The 15,752-nt window shown below is 43.0% G+C and overlaps 2 protein-coding genes across 6 annotated transcripts in view; one reads left to right on the top strand and one right to left on the bottom strand.

Moving 5' to 3' along the window:
* Nucleotides 1-11,083, top strand: part of LOC144203402 (retinoic acid receptor gamma-A-like) — a 57,332-nt gene extending 46,249 nt beyond the window's left edge. For all 5 annotated transcript variants that reach the window (XM_077726803.1, XM_077726804.1, XM_077726805.1 and 2 more), the window contains 6 exons: nt 6,371-6,519; nt 7,090-7,395; nt 7,489-7,665; nt 7,747-7,951; nt 8,024-8,182; nt 9,015-11,083. In XM_077726803.1, the coding sequence (XP_077582929.1) occupies nt 6,371-6,519; nt 7,090-7,395; nt 7,489-7,665; nt 7,747-7,951; nt 8,024-8,182; nt 9,015-9,346 (1,328 nt within the window). In that variant the 3' untranslated portion in view covers nt 9,347-11,083. The remainder of the gene's footprint in view (nt 1-6,370; nt 6,520-7,089; nt 7,396-7,488; nt 7,666-7,746; nt 7,952-8,023; nt 8,183-9,014) is intronic.
* Nucleotides 11,084-11,706: 623 nt separating this feature from the next.
* On the bottom strand, nt 11,707-15,726 carry LOC144203628 (calcium-binding and coiled-coil domain-containing protein 1-like). The gene is made up of 9 exons (XM_077727164.1): nt 15,586-15,726; nt 15,117-15,293; nt 14,426-14,528; nt 13,322-13,539; nt 13,035-13,247; nt 12,818-12,966; nt 12,567-12,636; nt 12,248-12,502; nt 11,707-12,171 (listed from the first exon to the last, which is right to left on the bottom strand). The coding sequence occupies exons 2-9, from the start codon at nt 15,255-15,257 to the stop codon at nt 11,845-11,847; spliced, it is 1,476 nt and encodes a 491-aa protein (XP_077583290.1). The 5' UTR covers nt 15,258-15,293; nt 15,586-15,726; the 3' UTR covers nt 11,707-11,844.
* Nucleotides 15,727-15,752: the final 26 nt, after the last annotated feature.

The raw sequence follows: 15,752 nt of genomic DNA, 5'->3' as shown, positions 1-15,752 counted from the left end.
CTGTGTGTTAGTCCGCCTCTCTGATGTCCTCCTCGCGCACGGCTCAGTTTACACGCCTCGTCTTGTGTAACCCGGAGCTTTTAATGAAGCCATTATAATTAGAAAAGGCCTCAATTAAGAGATTAGCAGGCGTGTGGGGGCATGAAAGAGGAGGAGAGGGATGAATTTGGTTTGGGATTAGCCTCGCGACCCCCTCCCTCCTATTGACTTCTTAGGTTGGTGTTTCATGCCTCGAGGAGGACATCTCCTTCATCATTGGGGGGCATCTTTAAAGCTATCTAAGAAAAGCTGCTGGACCGCCGTTGTCTACAAAGTGAGATGTGCCACACCTTGCGCATTTGTCAAAAAGTTTTTTTGGCCAGTCTTTCCATATTAAAAGTAAATATGAGCTCGAGAGTACACAGCATCATTAATTCCGACTTTGAACCTGGTGCCAACCTTCGTTACCGTAGCCTACAGAGCTGTTTGAACTTGGATGAAGACAAATAATGGATCTCGTATTTGGCTGATGGTGGAGGGCGGGACTTGCATTATAAACATAGAATCAGTACTGTAACTTTTCATCTGACAACTTCATTTTTAAAAGGGAAAATCTCTTGGAACCATGTTCAAAGTACAGTGTTTCCTCGCTACTTCGCGGTTCAGCCACCGCGGACTCAGAGCTTCGAGGATTTTTTTGGGGAAAAAAATAAAAATACAAATATTACATTGAGACAACATATTTTACAGGTATTTTGTTATAACATGAATTTCACTCTCTCTACCCGTATTCTATATGGTGTAATGTATACAGGGGCGGGGGGTATAAAAAAATTAATTAAATAAAACTAAATAAATAAATAAACAAATTAAATTAAAATTAAGCATTTTTGAAGGGTTATCACTACTTTGCGGAAATTCACTTATCGCGAGTGTTCCCGGTCCACATTAACCGCGATAATCGAGGGAACACTGAATTGAAAAAAAAGAAAGCTTTTTAATGTCTAACTCTTTAGCTGCCATTGACAGCATAAGAAAAATGAGTTGAAATGGAATGGAAGTCTATGAAAGTGCTACCAATGGGTGTTGTCAATAGGTCTTATTGAATAAGCTTCTGTGAAATGTAAGATAAAGTACCTTTTCAAGAGTGATTAATGCATTGTGCAGGGTTGTTTCAAGTTCAGATAAATGTCAACCATGTCTGCAAAAAACATCACATTATTTTCTAAATAAACTGATTCAGTTACTTGCTTGGGGTTCTAATCCAGTGTTTAATCAAAAAACAACTTAACAAGTAAATTATGGACTTTTCACTTCTGTAAATCATAAAGCCTATTCCATCTAAGTACTTGAATATAGGATTCTCTTTTTTTTCAAATTGAAATAATTAAATGAGAGTAGTTTAACATTGACCTGAGGATATGTTGGATGGACAAAACACATTTAACAAAATCATCAAATAGACACCCCTTTTTAGTCAAGGCTAACTAAAATAAGCTTAGTGCTGGAATGCAGACTGTCCAGCTAAACTCAAATAAAGAGTCCTAAGCTGCTGATGATTCACATTTGTTGTCCGTCTGAGATCCAAGGGCGTTGTTCACAAGTGTGTGAAGAATTGTCAAGATGAAGTATTTGTCCGGGATTTCTGTTGAGCTTGTGCGAACGTATGTGTGTGTGTGTGTGTGTGTTTATGTGTGTGTTTATGTGTGTGTGTGTGTTTATGTGTGTGTGTGTGTGTGTGTGTGTGTGTCTGTGTGTGTGTGTGTGTATGTTTGTGTGCGTCTACCTCTTTTTAAATGTCTGGTGCTTTGTTTTTTATGGAGCTGTCTTCTGGACACAAGCCCGGGTTTCACAGTCTTTCCTTTAAGAGGCGCTACCAATGACAGGAAGGGCTCCTCCTCCTGCCCGGGCAGGAAGGCAAGAGAGGACAGAGGGGGGAAGAGGGTTATTACTGGGGGGGGGGGGGGGGTGCATTGGTATTGAACTTAGAACAGCTGATGAAAGGGATTGTCACTCATGTCTCCTCCGTCTCCTCCCTGCTGTTGTGGTAATTACTCACTCAGCATATTTGCACTGGATACCAACCCCCCCGGCCCCCCTCTCCCCTCTTGGGCTGCTCTTGAAACCCAACAAAGTAATTCCAAGCACTTGACAATGACAACAGCAATCAATTTAAAGCAGTCAAATGGAGGGAAGTATTTGCGTCTCAGATACATGTTTGTATGTGCAATGATGCTATTGCTCACCCACGGCCCACACACACATGCTCTCACCCATATTCACATTCTACAGGGTGTTCCAGAACATTTGGTTGATCCAGAATTGAATATAAAAAGTTCAGGGCTGCCATTACAGTATTATAGTCACGTGATTTTTCAGATAGTGCTGCTATTTGGCCGGCACGGTGCGAGAGTGGTTTGCACGTTCGCCTCTCAGTTCTGAGATCAAGAGTCCAATCCATGGTCCATGTCTTTGCGTGCCTACGTGGGTTTTCTCCAGGTACTCTCATTTCCTCGCACATCCCCAAAACATGCCTGGTCTAGACTAGTTGAACAACCCTAAACTGTCCCTAGTTATGTGTGAAGAATTGTTTGTCTCCTTATGCCCTGTGATTGGCTGGCCACCAATTCAGAGTGTCCCTCGTGTGGTGCATGAAGTCAAGCGGTTTAGAAAATGAATGAAAAAAAGTCCATCATAAATATTCCTATTAATAGGAGTGTGACTTCAGCATGCCTGATGCTCCTCAGACACGCACGCCTATTGATTGACAGTTTGATATGAAGAATTCAAGATGAATGACTCCAACAAACCTGCCAACCCTGACACGCATAAAACCACCATTTTCACACTCTTAACTGTCATATAGGTGTTAAAAATGAAATAATGAAATGACTTACAAAACCACCCAGCGTTTATGACAGTTTAGCTATATGGGGCATTGCGTCACACTTTTTAACTGTCATACAAATGTAAAAAGAAAAAAAAAAAGGTAATGTAAGATTAACCTGATGACTGACAGACAGTGAAAGATGATTAGTTGTGCTTTTAGTTTGCCTCCGTTTTTGTTATAATCCGAGTTCCCTTAGCCTTCTCGTCTATAGTCATGTGTTATGCAATACATTGCATTTCCTATTTCACCGTCATCAACAGCAAGGAGGCAACTATACAACATTTTAAGATTAAGACATTCTGCCAATTAGCAAATCATTTTTTTAAATGATTAAAAAAAACTTGTAATTTGCCAATATAGTGAAACCGATATTTTTGTCAAATTTAAGATCCCTATTCTCATGTTTTACAGCATTATTGGCAATTTGGATTGTGAATGGCTTGACACTGTGCTGTCTAGCCTAGTTTTTAGTCATTAGTTCAATAAAAATAGTTACATTTGATATTGTCAAGTTACCTTAGATGGCTATATCATTGACTGCTTTTAACCGGTATGTGCTTGTGGGGTAACATTAGTCTAAGTAGGAAAATGATCCCAGTGAAGACATTTGCTCAAACGTTTACCTTGATTAGGTCTGCAGCGCTAATATAAGTGTGCGGTTTCTAGGTTACAGCAGAGGTTCCACTATGGAAAATCTTCAACAGGTCCCTGGACCAAAGTCAAGCTGGACGCCATATGTCACCAGGTCATCCTCACAGCCACCCACAAGCAATAAAGTTACAAGAACAACAAAAAAAAACCCACATTCAATGTCGGCGTAAAGGCACACGGTGACAGATTGGTCAAGTCCAACTGAAAGACGGTACAGACGGCAAATGGAAGGAGACAGCCCGGCGCGAACAGGCTGCTTTTCAATGTGAACTAGGTTGTAAAGTGCCAGGCCAAACTGGACTGTGTTGATAAGACATTAAACTGATGGTTGAAAGGAAGGAAGGAAGGGATGTTAACAAGACACAAACGTGGCGCAGGAATAGTTGTGCGGTGATGTAGGTGACAGAAAGTCTGCAAGTATGTTCCGAAAACATGCATTCGTGCGCCTTGCGTCTCTCCACTGTAAGGCGATGATCTCTAAAGTGCCTGTGGATTCCCTTCCTTTCGGTCATGTTGCCTCTTGTGGCTCCTCCAAAAGGTGTGCTGACAGATGTGTGACACACACTGAGGTGAGCCGCAGGTTAAGACCGGACCGTCGTTTCTTCGAGCCGAGCCTCTGAGGCTGCGCTCTGTTCAGAGCGATGACAGACCACTGACACTTTTTGGCTCTCCTCCCTCTTTTCGTCACGCCAGGTAGCAACCCCCCCCCCCCCCCCCCCCCCCTCCTTTCTTTCATACCTTCATTGCCGACTGACTTTTCCTCGCCCTTTCTCACCGCACTCAGACGTTGTCAGTCGGTACCTCCCGTCTGGCGCCAGATGCTCTACCTCTACTTCAATGGCATCTATTTTCCCTCTCGGAAACACTCTTACATTGTCACTATATCAACAGATCGGCTTACGGCCTTAGCCCCGCCCAACTTCTCTCACCTGAGCTCTAAAAAGCTTCAAAAGTCAACACATTGCTTGTCCAGTATTCATTCGTACATTCACAGCAGAGACTTTGACAATGTCAAAGAGTATCATATCTTATTAGTCTTTTTTTTGTCAAAATTGTGTTTTATCTCCTCCTATATTTGAAACTCAATTCTCAATGAAGATTTGCTCCCAAAATCAATGAACCAAATGACATCATGACCATTGGTGTTACGCAGAAATGTCATTTTATAGTTAGCAAAAGCTCTTTCAAAGGGTGTCTCCGTCCAAGACGGTCTTGATTTACATCATCTGAATGTCATATTTAAATTCAAATTAGCAGGGAAGAACCACGCAAGAACGGGTTTATGCATTCAGTCCACAAAAGGAAGTCAAGGCTGAGATATGAACCTGTGACCCCCCTTCACTCTTTGGCATTTGAAAAAAAAATAGTCAATTGATTTATCTGGCTTAGTGTGGTAGACTACATTTATTCTGCCTACTGTATTGAGACTAACCCTAATATAACATTTTAGCCTTATTAGAAGTTCATCTAATGACATTTCATCAATGCAGATTAAAATAAATTATCTTAAAATTCTATCGGTTTATTTTCTCTATCTTTTTGGAAATAGTGATTTAGCAAGACAAAGAAATTCCACATTATTGGCAGAGATAAGGGTGAATTGTTGAATGCCACTTGCACACACATTGAACTTTTAAAGTGCCTGCTGGGCAAGTAGTTAGTAATGACCCCTCTAGAGCCAAGGTCAAAGTTAAATGGTCAATCTTTGATTGAAGCTCTTGTGCACTGGGAAGTTTGTGTCCTCACATTCACCTTCTTTCTTCTCTTTCGCTCTCCTTTCTTTTGTTTTTATTGGATTATTCCTTTGTGCTTCATCTCACTGCGATTTGAAACCAATACCACCCTCGTTAATGACCGGCCGCCGGGTTCATTTGAAGGCTGCTGCAGTGGGGTGGGGGTGGGCCACATTTGGTTGGGCCCTGTGCCGTCCGTTGGAGGTGACAGAAGGGGTGCTGACTTTGGCTATTTTGACCCCAGATTCTTGAATTTTTACTAGAAAAGGATGCGAGGACACAGTTGTATGTGTGAATAGCCGCCCAAGGTGACTGGATGCCAATAAAGGGGCCGTCAGTCTGGCCGGGGGGGCTCCTTCCCAACTGAGACACAACCTTTATTGGGCCGCTTGTAAGCTTGGGCAACTATTAAAACCCGTCCTGCCTGCACTGAGGAATTTAGGGCCAGGAAACAAGGGGGTTGGGTGGAAATGGGCAGAGGAAGGTGAAGTTGGGGTGAGGGAAGGTGAAAGTTGAAAGGCATGTTGCAGACAATCTGCTCCTTCAGTCATCACCTTCCAAACGGGGAGGAGGCCCACTCTGCGTGGCTAGCTGTTTGCGCCATGTCAAATGTTGGACTCTGTTCGCTTTGTCCTTTTTGTCTTTACTTGCCAGTTTGTTTTTGTTTTTAACCCAGCAAATGTCATAATGCAGTCTCCCCTGGGAGAGAGGGGACAGGGGCCGAGCCTCGTAAACTTCCAGCTTTTGTTTGTTCACATGGGCCTGGAGGTACATGGGCCAATCTCATTGGTGGAGAGCCTTCCACGTAAAAAATGTGAGCTTGTGAACACAAATAGGCACAAAACTCCAGAAAAAGTCAACAGAGGAATCTCGTTTCCCCCCATTGGCCAGTAAACGGAGAAGCCAATCAAATCTCAGCTGCCAATCAGCATTTTATCAGCGGGGCCATCTGGCCATCAGCTAATTGTGTGTCCTTTAAGTTCCTGTCAATCAGATGCCTCCCTCCTCCCATTTCTCTTTAAAAAAAATGTCTGCTTTTGACATGTTCTTCTGGCCACTACCGCAAATGTTGTCAATTTTCCAGTACTGACTTGAATGTTTCTTATGGTCTGTGCAGCTGTGGAGACACAGAGCACCAGCTCAGAGGAGATGGTGCCCAGTTCGCCTTCTCCACCGCCGCCACCTCGCATCTACAAGCCTTGTTTTGTGTGCCAGGACAAGTCTTCTGGATACCACTATGGTGTCAGCTCCTGCGAAGGCTGCAAGGTACTACCGCCAACTCAAAAAAAGCTGATCTGCTGCCCTCTAGTGTGTTTCTTTTAAAATCAATTCAAAACCCTCTTATTAATGTCAAAGCGCAAAATAATAATTAGAAAAAAATGCTGCATGTGGTTGGCTGGAATAAGCTCCAACACCCCTTGTGAGGATAAGTGGTATGGAAGATGGATAAATAAATAAAAATTAAGATGGATATTAATAGAAATACATTGAGAATTGCCTTCAGTAATATCCTAAATATTTTTTTCCTTATTATATAGTACAGGGTGACCCAAAAAGATGCGTACCCATATTTTATTCGATAAAAAAATCCATTTTGTCTTTTCTTGGACAAATCAGCGATCATCCATAGGTTCACATTTCACGTCCTGCAACAGAAAAGACATTTGTTAAAAACTTGATTTTTTTTTTATCGAATAAAATATGGGTACGCATCTTTTTGAGTCACCCTGTACTTAACAAGTGGCCTAAAAAAGGTTAAGGTCGTGAAAATAAAAGAGATGCAAGCGATGACAGTGGAAATAACAAAATGAGAGAGACTGCACTTCTGCATTTCAGGGTTTTTTCCGGCGCAGCATCCAAAAAAACATGGTGTACACGTGCCACCGGGACAAGAACTGCCAGATCAACAAGGTGACCCGCAACCGCTGCCAGTACTGTCGGCTACAAAAGTGCTTCGAAGTGGGCATGTCAAAAGAAGCGGTGCGCAACGACAGAAACAAGAAGAAAAAGGACGTGAAGGAGGAGGCGTTACTGCCCGAAAACTACGAGCTCAGCGGCGAGCTGGAGGAGTTGGTCAGCAAAGTCAGCAAAGCCCCCCAAGAGACTTTTCCCTCACTATGCCAGCTGGGCAAATACACCACAGTAAGTATCGCTGGCTTTAACAAGCTTTCCTTTCTTACGAGCCTGCCAACCAAGCCAGTTTGGACATGTTTGCCTCTGTTTTATCTCTTCTAGAACTCCAGCTCTGACCACAGAGTCCAACTAGACTTGGGTTTGTGGGACAAGTTCAGCGAGTTGTCTACCAAGTGCATCATTAAGATTGTGGAGTTTGCTAAGCGACTACCAGGCTTTACTACGTTAACAATCGCTGACCAGATCACTCTCCTCAAGTCTGCTTGTCTGGACATTTTGGTACTGCGTAGGCAAACATCACCATGTTCTTTCTACCACCGCCAGGAAGTCTCCTTCAATGTCACCTTGTTTTGTCTTCAGATGCTTAGGATATGTACGCGCTACACCCCTGAGCAAGACACCATGACCTTCTCTGATGGCCTGACCCTCAACAGAACCCAGATGCACAACGCCGGCTTCGGTCCACTCACCGACCTGGTGTTTGCCTTTGCCGGACAGCTGCTGCCCTTGGAGATGGATGACACGGAAACGGGACTCCTCAGTGCCATCTGTCTCATTTGTGGAGGTATGACAAACCTGGCTTCATTTTTAGATCTCGTCCACCGTTTGGCCAGATTTTCACAACTGCTTTACGTAGACCGCATGGACCTGGAAGAACCTGCAAAGGTGGACAAACTGCAAGAACCGTTGCTGGAGGCGCTGAAGATTTACACACGCCGCCGACGTCCCAACAAACCTCACATGTTCCCTCGCATGCTGATGAAAGTCACTGACCTGCGAGGAATTAGTACCAAAGGTTCGTTTGAGACCTGCACCAAAAATCAACAATCTGAACAGCCGCACTTGGCCATGACACAAAAATGGGTTCTGGTTAGGTTCTGTCACCCCTTGCCCTTCCACAACAAGTATTACATTTGGAAGCCGGCTAATCACCAATTGCACATTTTCATTACAATTATACGCACCTTCAAATTCTCAAAGACAGTCAGATCAGAGGAATATAATGATGATATGATTGCCAGTCATTAAACACCTACCTTAAATACACCACTCCACCTTTGTCTTCCATAATTAACACACTTTTAAATGAACTACTCACAAAAGGTTTCACATTTGGGCTTTTGGGTGTATTTTAGTCTATCCTAATGTGCAAAATATAGCTGGCAGGTGAATTTTATTCGACCCTTTCTAAAGGACATGAAGCTCCTGTTCATTTGCCCTAAAATTGAATAAATAAATTTTTCATCTACTAGGCATCTCAACCAGTAAATTTGATCATTGTTATTATTCTTGGGTATTTTTGCTCCTTAAAATGGGTTAGGGTTGTTTCCCCTAATGCATATATTAAAGTATTTCTCAATAATATAGTAATGCCATAATGTTCATGCTGGGGGCCACTCATGGTAAGGATATAAAAAATACTGTCTGGACCCCTAAATATGTCAAAACTTGCTATTCTCTATCAAAAAGTCAAATGGCAAAATTTACAACAACTTACAGCAACTTCCATGTTTAGTTGGACATTCACTTTTAGCATCAAAGCATTTATGTTGAGGGGAATTGAGGAGTTTCATTCAGGCGGAAAGAATGCCCGTCCCTAATCTTGTGATACCGTGTCGGTTTCACAGGTGCGGAGAGAGCCATCACGCTAAAGATGGAGATCCCCGGCCCCATGCCGCCTCTCATTAGGGAGATGCTGGAAAACCCAGATGCCTTCGAGGACAGCAGCGAGTCGGCAGACACCTCCACGAATGCCGCCACGCCCGCTCCGCCGCCACCCGCCGTTCAGGCCATCAAGCAGGAAGAGAAGTCGACGTGCGAATCGGCGGCGGAGGAGGACGAGGAGGATGAGGACGATGACTATTGGGACGAGGACAGAGAGCGACAGGTGGACAGTGACTCCGAGACGTGGGCAGAGGCGGCAGCCAACTCGCACAATAAAAACGGGACATCGCAGTAGGAGCCCTCAAAACACCTGGCATCCTCATTTTCTCACACCATCGGGCTCTTGTGAGAGAATGACAAAATTTAAAGGGAGTCAAGGACGAAGCAAAAGCACTCAACAAGCGACTCATTGTGGTCCGCAGTGACAGGAAGGAGGCGGGGGGGACGCAAGGAATGTCCTCCTCCTCAGGAAAAGGGCTACGCTTGTATAGAAAACATCTCTTTTTTTGTTACAAGAAATGCTACTTATAAGTTCTTATTTTATGGTGTATTGTCTAAGCTCTTTGTCTATTTTCTTTGTGTGTGTGTGTGTGAGGTTTTTTTTAATTTTTCTTTTTTTGTGAGAGCAGGGCTCTAACTTCCAGTGGTCTTCCAAAAACTAAAGAACAAGGAATAATGACTTTTATGCCAATAATAGGGATAGGTATTGAAAACCTGCTTTATGTCATATGGTTATTTAGAGGGATGATTACCCACCTAAGAAGAATATTTTGGTATTTTTGGCGTCAGGGCAAAAGCACGCTTAGGTTTTGCTATATGTCAAATCAAAAACTAAATCTCTTGCATGGTTGCAGAACATTTTTTTTCATGGAGGGACGACCAAACTGATAGAAAGATGCAAAGAAAAAAACAATGTCGACGATCAATGGACTAATTTGTGGGGAAGGGTTTGCGGACCCAGAATTTCTTTCTGCAGGTTCATTTGTTGCATATTTACGATTATCAGCTCAGGTAAAATCTAACTGACCATATTTTATGTCATTTCGTCAAAGGTCTGGGAAGGACCAGTTAAGAATTTGGTGTCCAAACCAGTCCACAAGGGCTGCTTTCCTTTTGGTGTCTTAAAAGTATGAACAGTTGATTGTAGTCAGATATTGCTGATTTCAGACGAAACCTTGTTGGTGAAACTCTCCGTGTTGGATTAGTTCAGTGCTTCTCAATTATTTTCTGTCAGGCCCCCCCAAGCAAGAAGAAAACTATTCGCCCCCCCCCCCCCCCCCACACACACACACACACACACTTCCCACTCACCGTGACTATAAATAAAATCATTTTATAAAATTGTTATAAGTACAACATTTTATCCTTATTAACATTAAAGAAAAGGAAAAAAAGAAAGAAATATAGTCAAACTTACAAAGAATAACTTTATTAAATCTTGTTTTAAGTCTGCAACAGAAAAGATTTTAAGTGCATCAATGCCTGAAATAAAAAATAAATGAGAGCGCCACTGCCAGCTACTGTAGTGGATGCGCAATTACACTTTATACTAGTACGGCCAAATAAAATCCTGTTCCCCAGGGTTACACGCGCCCCCCCAGGTATCGCACCACGCCCCCCCCCTCCCCCCCCCCGGGGGGGGCGCCCCACTATTTGAGAAGCACTGGATTAGTTGGAACAAAAACATGCACCCATCTCAACTTTTTGTGGAATAGTTTGGACACCCCTGATTGAAGCCATTTATGAATTAAACCCAACAGATGCATTTGTCTTGTTTGACTCCCTATCCAATGAGTAACTATGAAAACTTTTGCTAAGTCTTCACCTGTGGTGATTTTGACTTGAGCTGTATACTTAGGATGCGTAAATGCCTTTGTTTAATATCTACTTAGGCACGTGGAGGGTGAAAAATGACTCAGAATTACATCATAACTAGGACACAGTGGAGCCATTATGACCTTTTTACAGTGGTGGACAGTCAGGGGCTCCAAGGCCTTCACTGCTGGCCTAAAATATCTGAATCACAGACTGATGTTAATTATATTTTGGCCATGAATATTACATTAAATAATTCCAAAATGTCTGTCAGATTCCTTTCATTGCTTTGTGAATCACAAAGAATGCTTTATTGTCTCATCTAATTTTCTGAACTGCACTAGGGTCGCATGGGGTGCTGGAGCCTATCCCAGCTCACTTCGGGCCAGAGGCGGGTGACACCATGAATTGGTGGCCAGGCGATCGGAGGGCACAAGTAGACACTTTTGAATTGAAATTGAAATCTTTTATTGTCATTGTACAAGTATAATGAGATCTATAGTCGTCATTTTGGTGCAACCAATACATTTTGTGATTTTTTTTTATTTAATTAGTCAATAATTATGGCTCAATGATGGTTGGGAAACATTGCAAAGCGTGAGCACACACACACACACCCCAATACGACTACCCCCTCACACACACACACACACACACACCAATCCCCCCTCACACACACCCCAACACAACTACCCCCTCTCACACACACACACACACACACACACACACACACACACACACACACACACACACACACACACACACACACACACACACGCACACACGCACACACCAACCTCCCCCCTCACACACACCCCAACTCGACTACCCCCTCACACACACACACACACACACACACACACACATTAAAAATAAATAATCCAACACAGAAAACTCGGTCTCAACCTACAAACTTGCAAATCTTTGTGTCACCACATGATGGAGCCCGTCAATTCCCTGCAAAGGAAAAATACTAAATTAAAGGCATGTGTTTGTGGGTAGTATACAACATTTTGTTTCAAATGGTGGGGAGGGAGTGGACCTGAAGATTGGCTCAACAAGGTCCGGTAGCATCAGTTGATTCGTATCACTCTTCTGATTCATCTGAGTGAAAAAGAGCAGGTAAAAAGGTGGCTGTTTGTCTTTATGTGTGGGTGAGTATTGGTGTGTCTGCCATGATCTCACTCTGTCATTCTCTCTTTGAAACTCTGCTTGCAGCTTGTCTAGCTTGATAGTTTCCTCTTGCAGTCGCTCTTCCTTTCTTCGCATCTCACTCCTCAATTCGTCCACTTTCTGTTTGTCAGCCTATGCGAACAGAGATGCCATCTTAATTGATTTGTAAAGAATTGCTATTCTTCCAGTGGTATCTCTCGTTCCTTACCCGGGCCGTGCTCTTGAAAGCTTCTCTCTCCAGGGCCCAGTTGGCACGCTCCTCCCTGAGAAGCAGTTTCTCCTCAGAGAGCTGCAGGCCCAATTGAGCCACCTGTAGTCGGCTTTGGTGCAGCTCAGCATGTGCGTGGCCTTGACGAGTAGCCAACTCCCTCAACTCCCTACGAAGTCCCTCGGCTAAGCGCTCGCTGGCCTCGAGGCGACGCTGAAGGTCGCGGACGTCCGCCTGGGTGGCCTCGTGCTCCGCCTAGGTTTGATAATGTATGTCTTTAGTGTGAGTATAAATGAGAATGTGACTTAACATTGCAGACCTGCAACATCTTCCTCTTTTCTTCATCATGTTTGATCTTACTGGATACTTTCATCAGTATCTCCTTTAGGCTGCAAGGAGGTATTTTATGTTAATAAATGCATATCTACACCAAATACATTTCATTAGGCAGCGGTTCAGGGGGTAATTTGAAAAAAAAAAACATGATGAAACTGTAGCAAAATCCTAAAAAAAACAAATTTCATGTTTGAGAATAAAGTATCTATGAATAGGTGAAAATTTAGGACTTGCCGTTCCAACTCCACATTTCTCTCCTTCTCTCTATCAGTTAGCGCCTTGATTTCATCCAGCAAGTGTTTGATTTGCTGTTTACTTTGCACTTTTTCCGACATTAGGTGGGTCAATTCAAAGTTGAGATTTTCCTGACTGCTTTCCCGATCCTGCGACACAACATATGAGCATCATAACACGACATAACATAAGATAAACTGCATGAGGTTTTTTTTACCTTGTGTTTTCCTTCTGCTGTTTTTAAGGCATCACATTTGTCTCTTAGAATATGACGAAGGTCTTCAACCTCCTCCTTCAAGGCCTCCTTTTGCCTGTCCCAGTCCTCCTTTGTATTGGCACTGCTCCTCTTCTCCTCTTCTATTTCCTGTTTGGCTTCATCTACAGCCTGCTTTAACTCCGCCTTCTCCCTCAAGCACTCCTCCAGCCGTTGCTGTGGACGGCAAATTGGCAACAACAAATGATTATGTATCGAGAAGTGATCAGTGGGCATCTTGCTTTTGCTACCTGCAGCAATTGCGCTCTTGGGACCACCAAGAGCAGCTCTTCCTCATCCTCAACATCATCTTCATCTTTTTCATCACGCTCTTCCCTCAGGGTTTCTAACTCATCTAAAGGTTTGGGAGCGCAGAAGGTGAAGGGGCGGCTTTGGGCGCAAACCTTTCCCATCTTGTCCACATAAACAAAGTAGTACTCAACGGCACTTGGAGGAGGCAAGTAGAAAGCTACCAAAACAACAACATGTAGTCAAATTTCAATTGCCGTATTTTCACGACTAGAGGCGCACTTAAAAGTCTTAAATTTTCTCCAAAATAGACAGTGCGCCTTATATATGGAAAAAAATGTCATTCATTGAGGGTGCGCTTTAAAATGCGGTGCGCCTTATAGTCGTGAAAATACGGTACTTATAAACCAAGCCGACATTGGAATGAGGGCTAAATACTTCATTGCTGATAGACAGTGCACCTTATAATACAGTGCGCCTTATAATACAGTGCGCCTTATAATACAGTGCGCCTTATATATGGAAAAAATGTCATTCATTGAGGGTGCGCTGTATAATGCGGTGCTTCTTATTGTCGCGAAACTACGGTAATAACAATAAATAATTAATTTTCCTTCAAATGCAACTTTCAGAACAGCCTATTAAAGACGTGGTTTGAGCGTTGGCCTCAAAGTCCTGAGATGGAGGGTTCAATTCTAGGTTTGGACCGTCATATATTGACTTTCCATGTTCTTCCCGGGCTCGCGTGTGTTTTCTCTGGGTACGCCATCCCCCAAAACATGCATGGTAGGATGGTTGAACACTCTAAATTACTCCTAGATACGAGTGTGAGTGCAAATGGTTGTCTGTCCCGTTGTACCCTGTGATTGGCTGACCACCAATTCCCCCACCTGGTGCCCAGAGTTGGCTGGAATAGGCTCCAGCACACCCATGACCCTTGTGAGGATAAAAGGTGCAACCCAGATTTAAAGGAAAGCCCTAAACACAGACTATAGTATGGTAGTAATAATAGGAATGGTCCTACTTTGCGTTTTTCGATTATCGCGGCCACATCCGGTCTAAACATTATCCGCGATATTGGAGGGATTACTGTGTTTGATGTTTACCTTGAAAAACTACACAACAGTCGACAGGACTTCCTTCAGTGTACCCTTCAGGTACAAGCGACCATGCATATGTGTGGTACTCCCTCAGTGATGAATAGTCCACCTGCGGAGAAACAGGACAATCTGGTTGATTACAATCCCAATGCATGATTCTGCACTTAAAAGGTTTTGGTGACAATGTCATGATTGTTTTAGGTCGTTTCCTGCAGAAACATGTTGCACTACCACATCACTTAGAAATGACAGTATAGTTAGCACAAAACCTTTAGGCCTAAGAAATAAAAGGTAAGAAAGGACAACAGTGTTCCCTCGCTACTTCGCGGTTCAGCCACCACGGACTCAGAGCTTCACAGATTTTTTTCAGGAAAAAAAATAATACAATTATTACATTGAGACAACATATTTTACAGGTTTTTTTTTGTTATAACATGAATTTCACTCTCTCTACTCATATTCCATATGGTGTACTGTATACAAGGGGGTAAAAAAAAAGAAAAAAATTAAATTAAAATTAAGCATTTTTGAAGGCATCCTTACTTGGCGGAAATTCACTTATCGCGGGTGGTCCCGGTGCCCATTAACCGCGATAACCGAGGGAACACTGTACTAGAACATCTTAACTCCAGTTAACTATACGCAGTTCAAATGGTGTCAGTGAGTGTTTTTCATGCACTTGTCACAACATCAACACCTTGAAGATGCCAATCCAGTCACTGCTGCTCCACATATGTGCAGAAGTCACGCTGTAATGACACTCTACTCTGGTTTGGGGAAAGTAGAGCTGACCCACATTTCGAAAGACTACTGTGGACTGTGGATCTTGTATCTCCATGACGATGACGAGGAGAAAGGGACACGCTGGGGACAGCTGAGCAGAGGAAACATTTTTAGAGAGACATAGACGCAGTTGTGCAATGCAACATGGACTACAACAACCTGCTTAAAAAACAAGCTTTCACCAAACATTCAGCTTTTTGATTACTCTTTCATAAGAGTAAGACAAAGTCTAACCAAGTCGGTCAGTCAATCAAATGGATAAAAAAAAAATCTTTTATTTAAATGCAACAATAACCAGTTTGAGGTGCTGTTTGACTAGTTATCACTGTCATTTTTTTGTTATTTTAAACTACAAAAAAATAATTCCAATAAAAAAGTATTACCTGAGAGATAAAGTTATTTCTTTGAAGAAGTTGACAGCTCGCTTTGTTCCATCATCTGACTAAGTTTTAGCCGTGTCGCATGGGGTTGGCTATGTCAGAGCACCCCGGGAAATGCAGTTCACTTTTAATAAACACAACAGTGTCCTCCTTCTGGACACTTAATCCTC

Source organism: Stigmatopora nigra, chromosome 10 (genome assembly GCF_051989575.1).
Source record: "Stigmatopora nigra isolate UIUO_SnigA chromosome 10, RoL_Snig_1.1, whole genome shotgun sequence".
NCBI classification, from domain to species: domain Eukaryota; kingdom Metazoa; phylum Chordata; class Actinopteri; order Syngnathiformes; family Syngnathidae; genus Stigmatopora; species Stigmatopora nigra.
The sequence above is the reverse complement of the archived record's forward strand: the minus strand, read 5'-3'. Positions and strand labels throughout refer to the sequence as shown.